The sequence below is a fragment of the Ambystoma mexicanum genome, chromosome 3q (genome assembly GCF_040938575.1).
Source record: "Ambystoma mexicanum isolate Mex_15411 chromosome 3q, UKY_AmexF1_1, whole genome shotgun sequence".
Taxonomy (NCBI): domain Eukaryota; kingdom Metazoa; phylum Chordata; class Amphibia; order Caudata; family Ambystomatidae; genus Ambystoma; species Ambystoma mexicanum.
The window spans coordinates 888,400,648-888,424,700 of NC_090926.1; the positions used below are offsets into that span (position 1 = coordinate 888,400,648).

Consider the following 24,053-nt stretch of genomic DNA (forward strand, 5'->3'; position numbering starts at 1 on the left):
AGGCGATTAGATCCCTCTCCACGAGTAAGACCCCTGGAACCGACGGCCTTACCCCAGAGTTTTACAAGGCATACGAAGAGATCCTCTCTCCCATACTGCATGAAGTCTATGCGGAGGCATTCGAGACTGGCACGCTACCAGGCACCATGAAAGAAACCCTCATAGTGCCAATGCTCAAGCCTGGCAAACCACCTGAAAAATGTGACTCGTATCGCCCGCTAGCGCTTCTGAACTACGATAGCAAAATACTTACAACCATATTGGCTAAGAGGCTCTCAAAGGTGATAGGTTCCCTGGTACACGTAGACCAGTGTGGATTTGTCCCCGGACGCAACACTACAGCCAATCTGAGAAGGCTCCAGCACATAATGGCACAAACAGAGGAATGCAAAGAAGACCTAGCGGTACTCTCGCTTGATGCCATTAAGGCTTTTGATTCAATTTTCTGGGAGTGGCTGATCGAAACCGAGAGAGTTTGGAATGGGCGAATACTTTATCCGATGGGTCAAGGTACTCTGTAATAACCCAGTGGCAAGAGTTAAGACAGGGGGCTTGGTGTCAGGGGCCTGGGCTATTCAGAGGGGGACCAGACAGGGATGCCCGCTCTCGCCAATGTTATATATCCTAGGTCTGGAACCAGTAGCAATTTATTTCAGGAAACAGCTTTTTGACGCAAGCATAAGTATTGGTGGTACAGACAATATCATCTCCCTGTATGCAGATGATGTTCTTTTATATCTTCGTGACCCCCAGGAGAATGCCCCGACAGCTCTAGATATCCTAGATAACTTTTCGAAATACTCAGGCATAAAGTTCAGTCGGCAGAAATCATCCGCCTTCTCTCTGGCTGGTCTCAGGGGAAGGTGCACAGAAGAACTCCCCGAGATCGGGATTCAATGGCAAGTGGAGGCCTTCCGCTACCTGGGCCTTACCATCAAGCACACACCAATCTCCACCAACGAGTGCAACACTGAGGCCGCATTATCGGGGGTACGAAGATCCATTACATTTTGGTCGAAACTACCGCTTTCGGTGATGGGCAGAGCTGCAATATCTAAAATGATAATATTACCTAGATTCCTCTATTACTTCACCAATATAACATTCTACATTCCCCCATCCTTCTTCAGGAAGCTGGAATACTTGATCAGAGACTTTCTTTGGGGACGAACCAGGCACAGGCTCACACTGAACATCCTCACACTTCCCTACTCTACAGGTGGTATCCAGCTACCCGATTTCCAAAGATACTATCTAGCGGCACAATTAACACATGTCGCCAAGTGGCTGTGCGACGAGCCCTCAGCCGAGACGAACCTTCTCTGCCAACTAACCTCACCCTTGCATCCTAAAGAACTAATATGGAACACCAGAATAGGGCCTCCTGACCCGCCCATAATCGTGCAGGTGGGTCGACAGGTATGGAAAAAGGTTAGCTCTATGCTGAGGCTGCAGCACCCGTACTCACCTGAGATTCCCATCTTAGCAGACGTATGTAAAGTCCCCGGCGACTTACCAATAATGAGGAGATGGGAGAGCCTTGGCATCTACATGTGGGGAGATATGTTCGATGAAGGGCTATTCAGAGACTTTGAATCACTGCAAGGGAAAGACGGGCTCACCCCGAGCCATATCTTATGGTATCAAAAAGTGAAACTTATCGCCAAGGAGAAATGGAATGTGTGGCCCGGGAGCCTGAAACACACGCCCTGGTACAGGAGATATACGGAGTTGTGGTTGGAAACCGACATCAAGGTTATACACCCAAATAAATGACAGGCCCAACCCAAGAAGTGCATGTTTGAAAGAGATGGGAGTCTGACTTGGGGACCGAAATCACAGAGGGAGAATGGTCGAGAGCTCTAGCATACCCGAAGGAGGTATCTAGGAACGCTAGATTCAGGCTAATACAACTCAATGTCCTTTATATTTTTACATAGAGTATCCACCTTCAACGATAGAGTCAGCCCGACATGCCCATGGTGCCCCTCTGACCATGCCGACATGATCCACATGTTTTGGACTTGCCCTAAGTCTCAGAAACTATGGTCCACCGCTGAACAGACCTGTAGGAAAGCTGGCCTGGAGGTATATGAATGGACACCGAAAGAGTGCCTCCTAGGCACCTACCCGAGGCTGAGCAAAATCAAGCACTTGGTGAAGCTGATGGACATAGCATGTGTGCTTATAAAAAGAACGATTGCAATGGCCTGGAAATCCTCAGCAGGCCCCAGGTACGAACCTTGGATCAAGGAGATGGAAAGATGGACGGCAGCAGAAACTAGAGCATGGGAGGAAGGGAATAACTGGGGTGGGGAAGACTCGAGCGCCACACTGGAGGCCTGGAAGACCCTTCTGAGAGACATGATCTTCTCAACGAGCTACAAACCCCCCTGAATCAACCCCTCGCACTTTACATAACGGCCTAATCCATGTACTGCAACATCCATCCTACACACATTCCCCCCCACGTTCCATGAAGACCAGACAGAGCCCAATGGAGTAGAGGCTGGGGTTCGATTACAAAAACAAGGTTCGCAATACCTCAGAGCCTAAAGGACAGTCACTGTTACCAATGTTACTTGTTTATTTGTTTATTGTTGAATGTTATCCATGCCCTATAAGGCATAAATGATTTGTAACTCAAGCATTGACACAAACCATGACTGTAATGGTTTAAAGTATAACCGTAAATGCCAAATGCCAATAAAAACATTTTAAAATAAATTATATTAATATCATGTCTGGAGATACTGTCACGGACATCCATATCCATTATTGAAACCTGCGTGCGTGTGTTAATCACACTCACACTGGGTAAAAGATTAACCATTCATAATGTCTCAACAGTACTTTAAACTTGCCACGAATTGTATACAAAAAATGTACCATTATGGTACAGGTTATCAATGAGAAAAGGCTCACTTTTGACGCTTTCATCCCTGCCCTCAAGATTATAGGAACTCCACCATGTGCATTTCTGCCAGTCCATGGTGCCCCTCCACCCTTTCCCCATTCTTCACCTCACACTAGCTCACTTTGTCTGGTTCTGGGATAACTATACCATGTTGGTTGGCACACTTCGCCATGCACGTCTGATGATATAGGTCAGAAATAGGAAGGACTGAATCTTCCCCTCCTCCATCACGCTACCATGATTCCTAGCATCATTATCACCACCCTCGGAAGTAGCTCACAAAAAGACCCTCCTGTTGACTCCACTTTTTGATGACAAATTGGCTGACTGTATGTGTAGCCTGAAAGCTGATTCAAACATGCTAGTCTTGGGTGAATTCTAGATGTGGCTTGATTTTCCTGCTAACTGTCCAATTAATTCCTCAACCACTGATTTGTTGGCCCTGAATAGATCAGCTTCAGATGCCACTCACATTGGAGACTATACCATGGACGCCATCCCGATGATGTCACATGCTCAACTCAAACATTGAATTTAGTCCTCTTCCCTGAACTGACCACTGCCAATTACAAACATGATTACAAAAAGTCTGAGAAATCTCACCAAAACGATACACATTAAAGTAAATAATGTGAATTGCTATTCTCCTTAACACCATAAATTCTACTTTGTGCACTGCTTTTATACTCAATAAGCCTTCATCATGATATCAAAAGACCTTTAGATGCCCTTGCTCCACTCATCCACAAGAAAGTCAATCCGCGCTGTAAAATAAACTACTGGTTTGACAATGAACTAGAACTTGTGAAGAGAAAAAAGAGCAATGCAGCATCACTTGTGCAAAACAAAGACAAAAGAGCAAGTTTTAAAAATTGAAAACTTTACAATTCCTCGACCTACAAAGAACGCACTGTTCAATCTAGAACCATAGCATCCCAAGGGTTGGAGGACACCGTCAACTGTCTCCATCAACCTTCGGCTTCGAGAAGATTGATCTATCAAAGGTCTGGATAGAGCTCCTCTCCCACTTAGCCCAGATCCAAACACTGAAGCCTCTCTGTTATTTTGAGCCAGTGTTCCCGAGAGACCTGAAGACAATGGAAAGCTTCAATGGATCAGGCTGATCCCTGCACTGTAAAAACTATCAAAAGTAATGTTTGCTCCCTCGCAGCTGCTCCAACTTCCTTGGTTGACAACTAAAAGTCAAGTGCTTCTCTGCCCAGTCAAAACTAAAAGCCATACAGCTTACATCTCCTTAAGAAAGCCACTGATGACTAACATTCCTGAGGACTGTCCGACTGACAGCATTACATTCAATGGAAAGATCCATTGAATCTATGAAAAAAATGGTAACAGATTGTGAAGTGTAGAGGGGCTCAGAACCCCCCCCCCCCGCATAACCATAAATATGGGCTTAGACTACAAAGACAAACTCCAAGTCAATGATTAACCGATTCATTTCCATGCACTTTCTCCTAAAACTTTTGTGGTATTGGACATTGTCAACCATGCTACCTATTAACATGCTTCCACAATGACAGTGCTACCTTAAAGTGCATCTCTTCCTTCCTGCCTGACCCATTCCTCTTTAAATCTACCATACACAAACACAGTGTTCACGTATCCACCTGGTAATCGTAAGATTTCAACACCAATCTGAGACCCAAGCAGACCTCATCATGCCTACACTACCACCTTCAAAACCTATGCAGACGTCATACAGATACCCTTCAAACTCTGTAGCTCACCTACTGACCTGCATTGCCTCCTGTAATATACAAAATTGGTTGATCGATAATTTCTACCTCAAAAATAGAGAATCTACTCTGGTACTTCCATTCCACCTTCTCTCCGTTGATCTTGGCCATCTACCTTATGAGCCATTCCCATCTCCTCATCTTCATCAAAAATCAGCAGAGTCCTTTTTCATGAAACATCCCTCCCCACCACAGATTCAAGAAATCACTAAGAAATCCCACGGTCAACTTTGTGTTCTAAAATGCATCCTGACACTCTTCAACATATCATAGAGAGCAAGCATAATCTGCCTTGGTTATTTTGTGCCTTTATTACGGCAACAGTCTAAACTTGGATGTTCACCTTATACAGTACTTTTAGATCAACCAGACTAAGGCGAATAGGCTAATCTTTGTACTTAAACCTCAGGGCCATATTAATCATGCACTGCTTTCACTTCACTGGCTGCTTCCTACATCAGCTTCAGGGCTCCGACTCCTACATAGAGCCTACTGAAAATATGTCGCTACTTACGTAAGACAGACTCAAGTGTCCATATCACGCTAAACTAATCAACGCAGTCAGGCCCTTTCTCTCCAAAGAGAACTGCACAAACATAGCCAGAGCCATCACTGGCTCCAGGCTAGACTACTGCAACGTACTCTTCCTAGGAACCTCCAACAAAAATCTGGAAAGGTTACAAGTCATACAGAACAGTGCTCTCCGTGCAGCCCAAGGCATTGCTAAAAGAGAACACATCTCGGAGGCCAGAAAACTAGCCCACTGGCTCCCAATTAAGGAAAGAATCGTCTTCAAAGCTCTTACACTGACCCACAAGTGCATTCACCTCACTGCTCCCGCTTACCTCTCCGAAAGGATCCACCCTGTCTCCTCCACAAGGCCAACTAGATCACCCTATACCAACATGCTCTATGTGCCACTAGTAAAAAGAGCCAGAGCGGGGGGTTCCAGCTTCCCATATCTTGCACCCACACACTGGAATGCCCTACCTCCCACTATCCGAGATGAGGCCTCCCTCATCGCCTTCCGTAAAGCTATGAAAACCATCCTCTTCACATAAGGTCCCTCACATCAGCATGAATACTATACATTTTGACACACTGCATAAGCTGGAATGTAATGACCAATCGCAGAAGCTTTAAGTATTGTATTATGTCTGTAATACTTATACTGTACCAACAACTGCTACCATTCCTGTACCTCTGTAACTAAGCTCTCACAAGTAACAGCGCCTCAATGCCCGTGGGCTGCTTGCGCGCTATATAAATCTAAATAAATAAAAATAAAATAAATCCCTGGTAGTTGAGATCTTCAGAAAAATGAACCGGCTCCTGATTTACTTTCAGGCCTTGCTTTTTCCCCCCCATATGTCCCTCTCTCTCGTCTGGTGCTCTGTATTATGCACTGAACTGGGCATTTGCACTTCTTCCTGGCCTCTACACTTACACTTAAATGATCCGAACATTTTCCAAGGGCTGTAAAAGATCAGAGGTCTGCACCGCCTCGTTTTGCCTTTGAGGATCAGTGAAGCAACCCTTTGCGATTGATGTCAGATTAAACACTGGCAAATATATAAGACTGCACACCAGCTGATTAAAGAGCATTACTGAAAACTGAACCCCTTTGTAAGTTTAAGTGCAATTTATCTTTTTGGGAAAACGCCCTTATACTTAAAATACGTTCCAGCTTCAACACTCCTCTTTACAAGAACAACATGCATGTACTAGTAACAAAAATACTTTTTGGAGCAATGTTTCAATTATTCATGTTCTATATAAATGCTGAAAATGTATTTGGCTTCACATACGATGGTAAATATTTTTCTAAAATGGAATAGGCCTAATGTTATAAGTCAAACTCATATGCAAAGCCGAGTTAGATGGACAAAAAAAAAACTGCTTAAACAGAAAACATTTTACTAAATAATGAAAACACTGGATTATGTGCACTACCTTCTTCGATGGTGTCATTGTCCCGAGTAGGAACTGTATCCATTTCCATATTCTTTCCATTTTCTGAACTCTGGCTGGTGTTCTCTTTTGTACTGATCAGTTGAGTGGTGGCAATTCTTTCCGCTTTACTCTGAAGAGAATCGTGCAAATGTACAACTTGTTTCTCCTCAAAGTCTGCCTCTTCATACTCCACCTTGACAGGATTTTCAACTTTCTCAGAGTCGCAGTCAATTTTAACAGGGTCCGGTTTACTTTTTGCTAACAAAGAAACAAAATTAATATTAACATAAATGAACACATTATCAAGAGCATTTTGTGTATGGTTTTAATCTTGGGAAACATTTTATTTGCATACATACGCTGTATTGGCATGTTTATCACTATATACACATCTATTTATTTACTGGGTATGTATAATGCACCTTTACAGCAAATGGTGTTTCAAGGCAAACATGTTCTGCATGAAGTGTTGACAAGGTGACTAATCCTAGTATACTTCAGTAATCACAGACCAACAGATCATATGTTTTGACTAGTTTAGACATTGAAAGGTTTTCAAAGGAAGGTCGACTTCAGATGTGTGTGGGTGCGGTGCCATTGATGTGCATTGAAGGAGAGGTTTTGTTAAGGAGCGAAATGGGTTTCACTTTCAAAGGCATTTGGGAACTGCAGGAAACTGGCCACCTATTGTCATTTAGTGTTTACACCTGTGACTAATCTGGGAGATCCATCCCTTTTTTCAAGCAGGGAGCCACTCCTTTCTAGGCTATGAAGGTGAGCCAGCTTCGCATTACCCTCCCAAGGGGTTTGGGAAAGCAGTACCTCACAGGGAGGCACTCCCCTCCCTATGTGCAACTCCCTATTGTAACGAACACCATGATGTCATAACTGCTTCCATGGGGGAAGCCTCTTTCCATGAGGCCAGGGAGGCGATTGTCCCTTTTTCTTTCTTTTATTGTTTTTTTATAACGCGCTTAATACCGGAGTTTGGTTTCTAAGCGCAGATCAGGGATTTGAACCTCTGTTGGACTCCGTGGTCTTGCTTCCAAGAGCAACACATTCCCTCTGTTCTATCCTCCGCCCCTCTGGGTGTGGTACTCAGCAGGTGGATCTACACCCTATGGGACGAGGGACGACACCTGTTGAGAAACAGTATAATTTCTTAACACCCCAACCTCCCACACCCGGATAACCTGCACAGGACATAATAACCCCATGTTACACTTCAATGTATGTCTGCAGAATAGACAATGTCACTTCCCTAAGAAACACTGAGACAAGGAGGAACACCGAATACAGGGATGACTATAGTACTGGGATGAGGAAGCAGTGCAGAGTAATGTGGAATAAATTATAAGTTACTCACCGTAGTGACTAACGTACTCAGTCCATAGTCCCCTTTCCTCCATACTGCATGGGCGTCCCTCGCGAGGGACGGAAGATGGAAGTTTTCTCACCAGAAAAATCTTCTTCCCCTCTAAATTTAGTGACGCGCGGAGGCGTGGCCCTGGGACCATGCGCTGCCCTGACTCGGCCCTCCGGCGCCACACCTCAGTCCCCTAAGACGTGTTGAAAATAGATTTACCATTGCCTAATGGCACGAGATTATTACGGGGGAGGATGGTGGGACATTTAGAGGAAAGGGGACTATGGACTAAGAGTACATTTGTCACTACAGTGAGTAACTTATAATTACTCTTACATCCCGTCCCCTTTCCTCCATACTGCATGGGCGATTACAACTGAATGTAGCCCCAGGGTGGAGAGGAGAACTTCCTTAAGCAAACAGGTTCTGGAGAACCGCCTGTCCGAAAGCTGCATCTGATCTGGAGCCGGCATCCAAACAGTAATGCTTGAAGAAAGCCGATGGAGTGGCCCATGTGGCCGCCCTGCTTATGATCTGCTAGGGGACATGGCGCTGAAAGGCGATGGCTGTTGCCTTGGCCCTGACCGCGTGGGCATGCATGTTCACCGGAAGGGGTCTATGCTGGCCCTCATACACTTCCTTGATAGCCAAGATCATCCAGAGGGAAATAGAGGTACGTGCAAGGGGGTCGATACCCCTAAAGTCTGCCAAGTGGCAGAACCTGGTGCACTTGCTCTTATACTTGGCCCTGGTAGATTTTCTCCTGGCGCCCTGTATGAAATCTAGATCAGCCTTGGAGAGGCTGAGGTGAGCTAGTGTGACGCAGTGAGGGCTAGATTCTGTGGAGCGGGTGTTAGGGAGAATTCTCTGTTAAGGCTAATTTCCCAAACCTAGTGAGTCCCCCAGCAGCTTTGCTGGATTTTTGGGGTTTAATTTTTTCTCCTGCTAAGAGTGAGACTCTTTTTCTTCCACTCTTAGACACGATTTGAGATATCCTTTGACTTTGTAATGTGTTTAATGGGCTATGGGGTCTTTTACTCCATAGGGTTTCATGTGGTTTTTGGTAAGTGTGTTACACTGCACCCTCAGTGCAGTAACACAGGGGTGTTATAGTGACCCCCAAACATAGACTCCATACCCTGGGACTGACTACTGTCTCCCAGGGCATGTAAAGTCACCATTGACTTTACTAGTCTTAAATTGGGAACAGAACCAGTACAAACCATCATATTGTAGAAGTACTGGTAGGGGTAATTAGATTGCCCCATGGTCTGTTTTTCAAGGAGGCACTGTGCAGTCCCCCTTTGTCGAGTTTCTGGGTGGTGGCAGTGGTTACCACGCGAAATATTCCACTGGAATATTTCCTATGCGATTTTCCCATTCATTTTAAACGCACCACTTTTTGGTGCAATGTTAAAGATACCGCCGGGTTATTTATTTAATAATTATTCCCCGGTTGGGTCTTTTTGCCAGAACTCAGTTTTAAAATGGCGTTTGTGTTCGCCTCTCTAACTCCAACCCAAGACGAGCCCTTTGTTCCACTTTTTGGCGGGCTTCTCCACAGAAGCCTCCAAAAGTGGTGCCACTCTGTCTGGGTCTACAGGATGTGTGGGAGGGGGGTTTAGGCACCTTGGACTGAGTTGCCTCGGCAACTCAAGTCGCACTCTTGTATGATTGGCCCAGTGGTGAGCCGCCCGGCTCACCACTTAGCATGTTTGAGTGACAGCTAGGACTGATGAATGGGGGTTTTCTGCATAAAAGCAGGGCTTTGGGGACTGGAACTTCAGAAGTCGCGACAGGAACAAAGAATCCAAAGAGGGAGAAGCTGAGCCGACCTGCAACGACGACACCACCGGTGGAGCCCTGCTGGACCGTCTCGACACTTTTACCGACGACAGAGGAGATCTTCATTCCGAGGAGTCTTCTTCCTTTGACTGGTGGGGACAACCAGTTTGCCCGCCTTTTCGCCTTCCCGGATCATCTCGTGGCCGCCTTGCCTGTACCAGGCAACCAGGATACCACGATTTAACACTACTGCGAATATAAGGGTAGTACCTTTTAACCGGAGAACTCCGCGGCTGGTTTCTTCCCTGGCAGTGCAACGACCTTCAGCTTTCCTCCACGTCGAGATCTTCTCTTCCTCTGGACGCCGCGACTTGCACCCGCTGCCAGGAACAACTGCACCCGCTGGAGGATCCTCTCCATCTTAAAGGTACTGTGTCCGCCTAGCCTCCCTTGCAACGGTCTGTACAAGGTGTCTATTAAATCGTCGACTTACCACCTGGGCTGACCCTAGGCTGGCTAGCTGGACTTTTCTGAGCTGAACTAATTCCTTTTTGAACTCTCTGCAAGACTTTTTCAAGCCTCTTAAACTGTGTGATCTTGGGTGCATTGGTGTTCTGCTCTCTCAGAGGGAGCCTGGCCTCTGAACTTTTTGCTCACAAGTAGACTGACTTTCCTGCCTTGCTGGGTGCTTCTAAAGTATTAGTGTTGTGTGCTTTTCTAATTTCTGCCTTTCCCCTCCCCTTTTTTTTTTTTTTAACTTATTGGAGTGCCATCTTCAGTTAAGAGCTCACCTCTGTCTGAAAATAAGTGGTGTTAACTAAGACTTGTCTAATAAGGAAACAGGGATGTATATATAATGGTGACCGTTTTGAACTTTCTTACAATAATAGTGCTGGAGTGTTTCTATAAGTGTGTCTTTAAATAAATAATTATATACTTTGATACCAAAGCTCTGGTCAGTGTTTGCTTGTGCTACTGTATTTTGGTACCTATCTTGTATACTCTATATACTGTCTAACTCTTCTTGCGAGAAGTCTGGCTGCTCAGTCACAGCTACCAGGTAAATATGGGTGGTACAGACTGCTACCAATTGGGTTTACTGCCAACACCTGTAGTCCTAGGCATTTTGCAGTGGTCCCTAAGGGAACTGCACAGGTTTCTGCCTAACAGCGGGGTGGATGACCCTGCCCCCCTGCTGCGCCAGAAGATGTGCTGGGCCCGTCGGAAGGCGAAGGGGAGGCCTGTGCGTGAGGCTCAACAGCTCTGACAATCATGGCCTGGCAGGCCACCATGGTGCTATTAGAATGATGCAGAGGGGGCGATACTCCTTGATCTTGCTTATCACACTATGCAACAGCGATGTGGGCGGGAAGGCGTATGCTGTCATTCCGTCCCACCGAGTCTGGAATGCATCGCCCAGGGAGCTTGGGTCCTGACCCTACCAGGAGGCGAACAGTTGGCACTTCCTGTTGTCCCAGGGGGCAAAGAGGTCCAACCAGGGGTGACCCCATTTGTAGAAGATCTCCTGCAGTAATAGGTCGTTTAACTGCCACTCCTAGTGGTCTACTCCCAGTCTGCTGAGCTTGTTTGTCTCCAGGTTGGATTCGCCCGGCAGGTGGACGGCCATGAGGTAGATGATGTTCTCTAGGGCTCATTCCCACATGCTGACTGCAAGTCTGCACAGTGGGGGAGAGAGGGAGGGGGAATCTGGTACCTCCCTGCTTGTTGAAATAGAACATGCTGGTCGAGTTGTCTGTCTGAATGAGGACAACCTTGCCCTTGATAACCAGAAGGAAGGCTCTGAGCAGCAGCCAAATGGCCTTCAGTTCCAGTCAATTGATGTGGTACTCCTTCTCCTGCCTGGTCCAGGTGGCATGGACGCAGTGGTTGTCCAGTGTGGCTCCCCCACAACCCTTGAGAGAGGAGTCTGCGGTGATGGTGACCTGTGGGGTAGGTTGCCGGAAAGGCTTGCGCATCCACAGGTTGCAGTCCCTGGACCACCATGTGAGGTCCGGATGAAGCGACAGAGAACTGTTGATGGTCTCTGACTGAGTCTCGCGCCTGGTTCCAGGATGCTGCAAAGTGCAGCTGTATCCTCCTCATCCTGAGTCTCGTGTGGGGGACGGCCAAGAGGACTGCTGCCATGGGACCCAGTAGGTGTTGGTACCACCAGGCCGAGGTCACTTTTCTGCTGAGGAAGTGTGTCGTGGTCCTATTGATGGCTGTGATCTTGTCCTTCGAAGGAAAGTTTTCTCGGCGCGCATGTCCCAGATGAGACCCAAGAACGTCAGTCTCTGCATAGGCTGCAGCTGCGACTTGTGGTGCACCGCTTCCGGAGAAGTCACCCTGACGAGCCAGTCGTCGAGGTACGGGTAGATGTGGTGGCCCTGCGACCTGAGGAGGTCCGCCACTGTATTCATCAGCCTGGTAAGGACCCTGGGGGCCGAGTTGAGGCCGAAAGCAAGCACCTTGTACTGGAAATGGTAGCCATGATCCTGAATCGTAGAAAAGAACGATGAGGCTGCCAGATCGAGACGTGCAGGTACACATCCTTCAGATCCAGGGAGCACATCCAGTCTCCCTTGCACAATGTCTCCGCTATCAAAGCTGGCGTATCCATCTTGAATTTTTGTAGAGGTAGGGAGAGGGGAGGGTGGAAAGGTCCAGCACAACTCTCAGGCCCGCCTGGTTCTTTTTCTGAATGGCAAAAATCCTGGAGTAAAAGCCCAAGCCTTGCCTCGGGACTTCCTCCACTGCCTGGCTCTCGACGAGCGACAGGATCTCCGCCAAAAGAGTTGCTGTCCCAACCAGTGGGAGTGGAGGCAAAGAGGGAGGAGAGGCTAGGATAGGGAGGTGGTACCCCGTGGATACTATGGAGAGGACCCAGGGGTCCGAGAAATTCTGGTACCAAAAATGGGCATGGAGGGCAAGCCGGCCCTCACTAGAGACACGTGGACCCGAAGGTGCGTGTCATGCCTTCTTTCCATCTGAGGCTGTTGCAGAGGAGGGGGACTGGAAAAAGCCCTTACTCCACTCCCCCCCACCACCACCACCTCCTTTTTGTTGCTTGCGCCGATGCTGGGTCGGCAATCGGTCAGGTTGCCTGGACCGCTATGCTCTTGGAAGCCTCCGTATGTACGCCCCTTGTCTGAGCGCTGCTGTGACCGGGTGTACGTTTTGGGCGTGACCTTTGGAAGGATGGATAAAGACTTGGACGTTTCTGAGCTGTTTTTCTTTTTGTCCAGCTCCTCCTCGGTGGTGGAGTGGAAGAGTTGACCCCCATCAAACAGAAGATCTAAGATGTGTTCCTAGACATCCAGGTTGAATTTAGTAGCACAGAGCCAGGCTGTTCGTTTCATATCCGTGGCTATACAGACGGCCCGTCCAGAGGAATCAATGTGGGCCACAGTGGACTCCATGTCGTCTTGTGCCACTATCTTGGCCGCTGCCAATCCCACCTTAAATCATGATTGGCTCTGCACCAGAAGCTCTGGGAGGAAATCTGCAATTTCGCGCCAAAGCCTCTGGTTAACGGCTGCCAGCATGGCATCAGCGTTGGCCTGACGAAGATGCAGGGACACATTGGAATACAGCTTCTTCCTGTACGCCTCCAAGCTCTTATCCTACTTGCCTAACGTTGCAGCTAAAGCGTAGGCCGAGGACGACTGAGGGTTGGCGTATAATGATGCTACAGCGATCACCGAGGAGTGCGGCTGGGGGTGGCCCGATAGCAAGAGTGTATCCCCCTCCATCTGCCTGTACTTGGCGTCCAGGCATCGATTGACCAGCTGGACCAAGTGGGGCTTGATCCAGCCCTTTTTGGCCAAGACAACCAACCACGTCCTTCTGCATCGGGGTCCCTGTTCTTGCTGTGGGACGAAGCATGAGGACTTCGCCGAAGACCCCCTCTGCTGGTTGCCCAACCTCGGTCTGAAGAAGGCCCAATTACTCTGCCAGCCCTGCAAGACGTTTGTGGAAGGCTTTGACTGACGACAGTGAGTGTAGGTGGTCCTCCTCATCATCATCTGTGTCCACCTGAGGGTCCGGTTGGTCCGGCATCGGGGAGTTGGGGGCCGAAGGCTGGGGGTGTGGAGACCAGAGCCCGAGGCTGCGGCGGAGGCTGGTACGGAACCGCCTGCATAATCGGTTGGGGGTCTGGAGCAGGCGGCAGAGGCTGCACAGGGGCCGGGGGTGCCTGCACTGGGGCCTGAGGCGCCGGAGCCATTGGCGGGAGCATGTCCCTGATGGCGTCCCTGAGGATGACCCCCAACCGAGGAGATTTCATGAGCCCGAGGAATCTTTAAAAAAATCTGTCTTCACAGGCCGGAGTGGTAGGCGATATTGACGGGGTAGCGGGCGGCTGCTGGAGCCATTGCATGCTCTGCCTATACGGACGCAGCAGAAACCTGCCTTGTGCAAAGGAAGGGTAGGCTGTAGGCCCCATACCTGGTTAACACCAGTCCCACCTTGACACTCGTTCCTCCACCTGCTCTCTGCCTTGGTGCGATATCTGGCGGATGTCAGGAATGTCTGGCACTGCAGCCATTTTGTCGAGCTGCCTTCCACGTGCCTGCGTCGTGTTGCTCGGCTCACTGGGCCCCGCCCTGTCCAGGACTCTTGAGTGTGGCTCATGGGGCCTACCCTGTTCCTCAGGCCGGGGCCTGATAGGCGTTTAGCCCTCGGCAGATCTGCCGGTAGAACTGCGTATAAGCACCCACCCCCCCCGGACATATTGCCCGTACTAGCGTGTGGCCCCTCGGATGAGGACCCAGTAAAAGAACTTCCAGTCCCTCAGCACTGTCACTAGGAGGATCCACTGACTCCTCGGCCTGTCGGCCGGTAGCTGATGTAGCCTCGGTACTTGTGCTGGTATGAGAACCTGAGCGGTCCCTCCCGCGCAGGCGAGTCCTTGGAAAGGAGTCTCCCTTACGGGGTATGCTGGAAAAGACCAGCCCTACCTTGGGCTTGGATCGATGATAGACAAAGTCCTTTAGGTCCTTTGGAGGCGATCTCTAGAAGAGCTCCTCCCACCTAGCTAGTCTGTTCTTCAGAGACCTCGAGGAGAGCACATTGCATGCGGTACAATATTGCCAGCTGTGGTCTGGGCCAAAGCAACGTAGGCAAAGGGCGTGGAGGTCTTTAGTTGGAAAGAGCCCGTCGCAGGATGGACACCTGCTGAACCCTGTAGAAGTCGACATGCGCCAGGGAGGAACGTGATGCCAGAGGACCGAGTGCCTGAATTATCAAAAGACAGAAGTGAAGAAGTATCCGGCCATGTAATTCCACATGCAAAGCCAAACCCAGAGGCGCTCGTGAATTCGGCCCGCTCCCGTCAACATGGAAAAGGGGACTGAGGTGTGGCGCCGGAGGGCAGAGTCAAGGCAGTAACTGCTCCCAGGGCTGCAACCCTGCTTGCCTCTAAATTTAGAGGGAAGAAGGTTTTTTCTGGTGAAAAAGGTTCCGTCTCCCATCCCTAGGAAGGGACGCCTATGCAGTATGGAGGAAAGGGGACGGGATGTAAGAGTATGCAGCTTACAGAAGGCCTCTTTTGCAAGGCTTGAAAAAAAGCCCAGAAAGAAAAGACTGCCTTACATGGACAACAGAAATGATAACAGCATTCAATGATGGGTGAGGGAGCAAGATGGTCTGCCGGGAAGTAGATAGTAGAGGGGAGTATAAAGATGGCATTGGAAGCCGGGAGAAAGATTAGTTCAATATTTGAGCATGAGGCAGCAGGGTGCCAACCAGTGGAATTGCAGTGAGATCGTTTGCAATTGTTTCCGAGATGGCTTGGGTGAAAGAGGGAAATGAGAAAAAAATGTGAGCATCAGTAAAAAGGTGTTAATAAAAGCCAAAGGATGAGATAGGTCTTCCACGGGGAAGAGGTATGGAGGGTGAAGAGCAGAGGTCCAAGGACTGATCCTTGGTGGACACAGATTGGGAGACGGAAGGGGTCAGGGGTTTTGCAAGTTCCAAGAAATTTTAAAGGATTGACCTGCAAGGTACAATGTTACCGGATTGGTATGATTTGATGGTAGCATAATTGTTTGCAGCAGATTTGACCGTATTCCATTTCGCTGCAAACCCAATTTTTACGCAGGCAAAATCATAATCCATGCCCAACTCTCTCCCCCACACCTCTCCCAACAAATCCCCCACCTCCCCCACCTCCCTCCCCTACAATTACCCTTCACCATCTGCTTTAGATCTCACCCTGCAGCGTCAGTTCCGTCCCTGCAACGCAGAACGGAACTGACGCTGCAGGGTCCCTTACTCTTTTTTTTAATTATTATTATTATTTTTTTTAAGTCCCCTGCATCCAATGTCTTGGAAGCAGAGGACATCCCTGAAACCGCTGTACCAATTATAGCGAGCAAGGGTAGCAGGGGACACCCCCACAACCCCTGTTCGCTATTATGGAACAGTCTGGCCCATTTGACCGAAAAGTAGGTTGTACAATAATTTCGGACAGCCTAAATACGGTCAAATCAGCCATTCGGTGAAAATAATTTGGTCAAATTGGCCAATACCAAGTTATCCAGGAGTTGGGGAGAATTCTCTGTAAAGGCTAATTTCCCAAACCTAGTGAGTCCCCCAGCAGCTTTGCTGGATTTTTGGGGTTTATTTTTTTCTCCTGCTAAGAGTGAGACTCTTTTCCTCCCACTCTTAGACATGATTTGAGGTGTTCCTTTGACTTTGTATGTGTTTTATGGGCTATGGGGTCTTTTACCCCCTAGGGCTTCATGTGTTTTTGGTATATGGATTACACAGCACCCTCTTTGCCATAACCCAGGGGTGTCGTAGCGACCCCCAAACAGACCCCATACCCTGGGACTGACTACCGTCTCCCAAGGCATGTAAAGTCACCATTGGCTTTACTAGTCTCAAATTGTGAACAGAACCAGTACAAACCATCATATTGTGGGCGTACTGGTCGGGGCAATTCGATTGCCCTGGGGTCTGTTGTTCGAGGGGGCACTGTCCAGTCCCCCCGATCGAGTTTTGGCTGGTGGCAGTGGATACTACTTTTTATATTCAACCGCGAATATATCCCTATGGGATTTTCCCATTGTTCGAGGCTACCACTTTTAAAAAAGCCTCGAACATACCGCCGGTATATTAATATAAATTCACTGGTTGGTATTTTTTGCCGAAACTTGGTTCCAAAATGGCGTTTGTGTTTGCCTCTGTGACTCCAACCCAAGTCGAGCCCTTTGTTCCACTTTTTGGGGGGCTTCTCAACAGAAGCCTCCAAAAGTGGTGCCCCTCTGTCTGGGTACCACAGGGGGGGTGTGGGAGGGGGTTTAGGCACCCTGGACTGAGTTGCCTCTGCAACTCAAGTCGCACTCTTGTGTGATTGGCCCAAGTGGTGAGCCGGCCGGCTCACCACTTAGCATGTTTGAGTGACAGCTAGGCTGAATGAATGGGGGTTTTCTGCATAAAAGCAGGGCTTTGGGGACTGGAACTTGAGAAGTCGCCACAGGACCTAAAGAATCCGAGGAGGGAGAAGCCGAGCCGACCTGCAACGACCACACCACCGGTGGAGCCCTGCTGAACCGTCTCACCACTTTTCCCAACGACAGAGGAGATCTCCAGCCCGGAGAGTCTTCTTCCTTTGACTGGTGGGGATAACCAGTTTGCCCGTCTTTTCACCTTCCTGGACCATCTCGTAGCCGCCTTGCCCGTGCCAAGCACCCCGGCAACCGGAATACCATGGTTTACCACTACCGCGAAGAAAAGGGTGGTACCTTGTAACCGGGAAACTCTGTGGCTGGTTTCTTACCTGGCAGCGTAACGACCTTCAGCTTTCCTCCACGTCGAGACCTCCTCTTCCTCTGGACGAAACACTGACTTGCACCCGCTGCCAGGAACAACTGCCCCCGCTGGAGCGTTCTTCCCACTTTCAGGTACTGTGTCCCGCCTGGCTTCCCTTGCGACAGATCGTTCGGGGTGACAGTAAATCCTCGACTTTCTAACCTGGGTTAGCCTGGGACCTGTTAACTAACTTTTCCTGACTTGATCTCAATCTTTATGCGAACTATTTACAAAGACTCCTTTGGCATAACCCCACTGTGTGATCCTGGACACATCTCGCTTGCTCTCTCTAAGAGTGGGCCTGGCATTTGAACTTCCTTGCTCTCCAGTAGACTTTGCCTAACCTGCCTCACTGTGGTTCTTTGAAAAGTATTGAAATGTGTGTGCTTTTATTACTCTGCCTTTTTCCCTCCCATTTTAATAACTTATTAGAGTGCCATCTTATGTTAAGCGCTCACCTCTGTCTGAAACTAAGTGGTGTTTCTCACTAAGACTTGTCTAATAAGTAATCAGGGTTGTGTTTATATGATAGTGACTGTGTGTTGAATTTACTTACCTCTTTTTGTGCAAGTGTAATTTACAAGTGTGTCTTTAAATAAATAATTACATACTTTTACACCAAAGCTCTGGTCAGCGTTTGCTTGTGCTACTGTGTCTCCGTACCTATTGTGTATATACTGCCTAACTCTTCTTGAGGGAAGTCTGACTGCTCAGCCACAGCTACCAGGTAAATCTGGGTGGTACAGACTGCTACCAATTGGGTTTACTGCCAACCACCTGTAGTCCTAAATCTTTTGCAGTGGGGTCCCTAAGAGAACTGCACAGGTTTCTGCCTAACACCAGGCAAGTGCAGATTTGTGAAACAAGGTCCTTAGAAGAAAGAGAAAGTTGAAGACAAGCACAAGAGCAATCACTGTGAAGTGGTTAGCACAGAAGATTATCCTCAAGTTACTTAGCAATCAAGTCAAAGACCACCCGTTCAAGGAGAAGGAGAAAAACTGGCTAATAGCTTGCTGGGACGTTTGTGTCAGCAGAGATGATCTTCAATAGGGTTAAGTCAGTTGCAGATTTAAGGAGGAAGGGAAGAGTCCAGCAGGGAGAGAGAGGTTAAAGAGCTCAGAGAGCTTGGGGCAAGTGATTGAGACCAAGTCTTTGACCATTTGGGGAGAAAAAGGGTTCATAAAAGTGCAAGATTGGTTGGCACTGAGAAGGGCGGGTGCTAATTCAATAGGAGAGATGGGGAGAGAAGTAGTTGAGAGTGGAAGAGATAGGGGTAGAAGTGAGAGGGTTGGGGAGGGTCAGGAAGGGGGCAGTGAGTTATGTATTTTAGAGATTCTAGTGGAAAAGTAATGAGCCAAGTCATTGGCAGAAAGGGAGGCAACAATAGATATTGACTTGGGAAGTTTAAGCAAAGATTGGATGGTAGATGAAAGTTTGCAAGGTGATGGCGAATTTGTATTGATTGGATTTTATATACCACTTTTATGATATAAACTTGCGCCGTGCTGGACAGTGATCAAATCAGCCATTAATTGTCAGGCAGGTGACTGGAGTTGGTGGGTAAGGAGGAGTAAGACGTGATGGAGCGGAGAGGGAGAAGGTTCCAGTGAAGTGGAGCAAGAAGTTGGAAGGAACGGAAACAGGATTGTGCACAAGGGGTGGGGGGGGGGGGGACAGTAAGTCAGAAGTGATCAGCAGAGCGGAGAGGACGTGAAGGAGAGGAGGGATGCGAGGTAGGGGAGGGCAAGTCCGTAGAGAGATTTGAAGACAAGACAGAGGAAGTTGTACTTGAGTGGAGTGTGAAAGGAGAGCCAGCCCAGTGAGGTAAGGGATGAAGAGATAGAGTCCTGGTGGGAAAGAAGACAAAACAAATGGCAAATTGGTAGATGGATTTAAGCGGGGCAAGCTGTGAGGAAGGGAGGCCAAAGAGGAGCACGGAGCAATAGAAAAGGCGAGAGAAGATTAAAGATGATATCAGAAGTTTAGTGGTGTGGAAAGTGAGGAAGGGATGAATTTTGCGTATGTTGTATAAGTGAAGTGGAAGCGACAGGCCCGGGAGGTAAGAGAGATGTGGTGAGTGAAGGAGAGGTTGCTGTCAAGGTGAAGACCAAGATTGCGGGCAGAGGGGGAGATGGGAAGGAGGAAAGAGAATGGAAGGAGGAGGAAGAGAGAGGACATTAGCGGGAAATAATAGAACTTCAGTGTTCAGGGTAGGACAGTGGGAGGTCATCCAGGATTTCATGGCAGTGAGGCAGGATGAGAGTTTTTGATGGATATCGGGGGTGAAAGATGAGAAAGAGAAAAAGCTGAGTGTCGTCAGCAAAGAAGTGGTCAGATACACCAAAATGAAGAGATGATAGGAGCAAGAAGGGAGGTGTACAGGGAGAAGAGAAAAGGGCCTGGTACGGAGCCTTAAGGTACGCCATAGTCGACAGAGAAGGGAGAGAGATGTGTGGCCACCCCAAGAAACAGCAAAGGTGTGATTGGATAGATGGGAGGTGAACCAGTCAAGAACAGAGCCACTGAAGCCAAAAGGAGGAGAGGGAGTCAAGAAGTAAAGAGTGATCTACTGTGTCAAAGGCGGCTGACAGGTCAAGGAGAATAAGGATAGAAGAGTGTTTGGAGTACAGGGCTGGGGCGGAATCCTGATCGAGTAGGAGGAAGGAGAGAGAGAGGTTAGAGACTTATGCTGAGAGTTGGGAGTAGATGAGGTGTTCAAGGAGCTTGGATAGGAAGGGTAAGAGGGAGATGGTGCGAAGGTTTGAAACCAGGAGAGGATTTGCTGAGGGCTTTTTCAGGATGGGAATGATGATTGCGTGTTTGAATACAGATGGAAAGCTAGAGGTAGCAAGACAGATGTTGAAAAAGGAGGTAAGGTAGCAGGAGTGGGTAGACTTTGGGAATGAGAGGTGGGAAGGGGATCGCCAGGGGCAGCAGTAGGGTGAGTTTTGGACAGGAGAAGAGAGACTTCAGAGTCAGCGACAGGAGCGAAGTTAGAAACAATGGTGGAGTAGGTTGTGAGAGATGGAGAGGGATTGTAGAATGTCTTGACGTAGAGTGTGTACCTTAGAGGAGAAGTAGTTAGTGAGATCAGTAGCTGAGAGAGGTGAGGCAACAGAAGGGTCAGGAGTGGGGGGTGAGAGAGAAGGCAAGTCAAGGTTTGAAAGATACGGCGGGGGTGATTAGATTGAGTGTTCAGAAGGTCTGAAAAGTGAGTTTGTTTGGCAGATTTAATGCAGTTGTCAGTGTGGTAGGAGAAATAAGTAGCCTGGTTAGCTGGAAAGCGGTGTTTGCACCAGCGTCTTTCAAGACGGCGCATAGAGGAGAGATGTGGAGAGAGCCAGGATTGTGCAGGTGTGCGGGTGGGGCGGAAGGAGGTGAGTGGGTAGAGTTGGTCAAGACTGGTGGTGAGGGATAAGGAGAGAGTGGATGTGGCCTCATTCGCACAGAGAGTGGAAAAATGAGTCCGAGGGGGGAGGGAGTGGGTGCAGGTGTCGCAAATGGAGATTAGATTTGTGCCGGAGGAGGATTTGGCAGATTTCATTGCTGAGGTTAGGGAAGCAAGGGAATTTTTTTTAGACTAGAAGGGTAGGGGTCCGTCTATTGCACCAGCATCGTAGATCACGGCGCATCATTTTTTTGATGATCTGAATTGCAGAGGTGATCCAGGGCAGAGGACAGGGATAAAAGGTGTGAATATGCAAGCAAGATAGTGTTGGTTAAATGGAGTCGCAACTGCATGGTTAAAGTTGGAAAAACCATGGTCAATGGACGAGGCATAAATTGGGTAAAAAGACATATGTCCTCATATCATCAAGGTAAGGAGCAAGAAAAGTACTGCCTGCGTTTCCTCTTAGTCATTGAGCAGGGGAGATGAGGAGTAGAAGGTAGAGGAACCAAGATGTTAAAGTGAACAATGTAGGGATCAGATGGAGAGGTCCGAAGAGGAGAGTGAATTAGAAAGACAATGTTAAGAGAGTGGATAGGCTGGTCATGGAGGGAGTGGTCATTGGAGGAGGGATTACGTTCAAGACAGGTGGCTGCAAAAGGCTTGGGATGGTCAAAATTTCCCAACATGACAAAGAATATCGGTAGGAAGTTACTCAAGCACCTTTCCAGTAATCCCCATGCACTAGCTGACCTATACCTTAAGACCATGACAATAGCTGTGGACACTGTGGCCGCGCTCACACTGCAAAAGCCAAAACCCGCCAGTCACATCAACTCCTGGTACACTAATGACCTGCAAGAACTCAGAACAAAAAAAACCTAGCCAAAGCTAATTGGAAAGAATCCCCTAACTGCAACAGACATTGTTTTAATTTTTTTATTTGTGTTTAGTTTCTCACAGTTAGAAACCTTTACAAAAGGAAGTATGACAATGCATTACTTACCGTAAAAGCATTTCTGATGGTTGTATCTGCTTAGATTCACATGATGTGCAAAGGTCCGACATCCAGTGGTCACTGCGGAGTATTGCATTTTGTTTTTCGTAGTCGAAAAGGGACGTCGACAAGGCGTGTCTAAAATACTATCCCTATAGTGACGTGCGTTGTGCCCACAATCCCTCACGCGTCGAGGTCCCTCTGTTTGTATTTTTCTGCCCTGAGGGAGCCTTCTAGACGTGAGTGAGTACAGAAAAGAGAGATATAAAAGGAAGTCTATGTTCCTTCCATCCGGGCAGGGAGGAAGGGTGGGCGCATGTGAATCTAAGCAGATACAACCATCAGAAATGCTTTTACGGTAAGTAATGCATTGTCTTCTGATGTTTGTTAATCTGCTTAGAATCACATGCTGTGCATAGACTAGCGAGCAGTACCCGGAGTTGGCGGTGGGTTATGAGAAGGAACAGTAGAGAAAAGATGTCTTAATACTGCCTGTCCCACCTGGGAGTCAGATCTCGAGTGTGCATCTAGACAGTAGTGTTTTGTAAAGGTGTGCACAGAACTCCAGATAGCCGCTTTGCAGATGGACTCAAGGGGAACATTTGCAATGAATGCTATGGACGCCCCCGTGCCTCGAGTAGAGTGTGCTCTTGGCTTAAAGGGCAGTTCTCTCTTAGCAAGAGTATAGCAGAGAGTGATGCATTGAACAATCCATCTAGAAATAGTGGACTTTGAAACTGCATCCCCTTCTCTTCCTGCTGCCACCGAGACGAAGAACTGATTAGTCTTACTCAGTGGTCTGGTTCTTTCCATGTAGAACATGACCGCTCTGCGCACATCTTGTGTGTGCAGAGTTTTTTCTCCCAAGTTGGAAGGATTTTGAAAGAACGTTGGCAGTTCTATAGACTGGTTTACGTGGAATTTCGAGATGAATTTCGGAGCAAACCTTGGGTGCGTGCGTAGAACCACCTTATCTCTGTGAACTGTAACGAAGGGGTCTAGAACAGAAAGAGCCTGTAGTTCACTTACTCTCCTGATGGAGGTGATAGCTATTAAAAAAGCAGTCTTAAGAGTGAGGTCTTTAAGAGATGCTTTGTGCATGGGTTCGAATGGTGAGCCCATGAGTCTGGTAAGTACCACGTTAAGGTCCCATCCGGGAGCTGGGTCAGCTATCGGGGGGTGTATTCTCTTTACTCCCTCCATGAAGACCTTTATAACAGGGATCTTCCACCACGACACCTTGAGTTGGGAAGTGGTGTATGCAGAAAGTGCCGCTAGGTGGACTTTAATGGAATTGAACACTAGACCTGAATCCAATAAGTGGGTCAGGTATAGAGCAATATGTGTGGGAGAGCAGTCAATCGGGCTGATGCTTTTCCCTCTGCACCAGATGACAAATCTCTTCAACTTGCTAGAATAGCAGTGGCGAGTGTTAGGTTTTCTGGCTTCCCTGAGGATGTCCATGCATCTCTGCGGGAGCTGTAGATGTCCGAATTCTATGATCTCAGGAGCCAAGCTGCTAAGTTCATGTTCTGGGGGCATGGATGCAGAGTCCTGCCCTTGTCTTATGACAGCATGTTGTACGGGCAGGAGAGTTTCACTGGGGGAGATAGAGACATCTCCATTAGGTGAGCGAACCATGGCTGTCGGGCCCACATTGGGGCCACCAGTATCATGGTCACTTGTTCCTGGTGCATCTTGTGCACCACCTTGTTGAGAAGGGGGAAAAGCGTAAACAAATTTCCCTGACCATTGCATCGACAGACCGTTCCGCTTGGATTGGTTCTGGGAGTACCTGGAGGCGTAACTTAGGCATTGTGAGTTCTCCAGGTTTGCGAATAGGTCTATTTCTGGGAATCCCCATTGTGTGAAGACGTCGAAGACGATGTCTTCGTGCAGTCGCCATTCGTACGCTTCGGGCAGGGGGAAATCTCTGCTGAGTTTGTCTGCCAGCAGATTGAGTTCCCCCTGGTACATGTTGTGACAGTAGGAACATGTTTTGTTTGAGAGCCCACTTCCATATATTTTGGGCCAGTTTGGACAGTCCTGGAGAGTGGGTGCCCCCCTGCTTGTTG

General features: G+C 48.2%; 1 protein-coding gene across 6 annotated transcripts in view; it reads right to left on the bottom strand.

Moving 5' to 3' along the window:
• BPTF (bromodomain PHD finger transcription factor) overlaps positions 1–24,053 on the bottom strand; it is a 2,119,711-nt gene that overhangs the window by 1,589,388 nt on the left and 506,270 nt on the right. For all 6 annotated transcript variants that reach the window (XM_069655028.1, XM_069655026.1, XM_069655024.1 and 3 more), the window contains exon 12: positions 6,628–6,885. In XM_069655028.1, the coding sequence (XP_069511129.1) occupies positions 6,628–6,885 (258 nt within the window). The remainder of the gene's footprint in view (positions 1–6,627; positions 6,886–24,053) is intronic.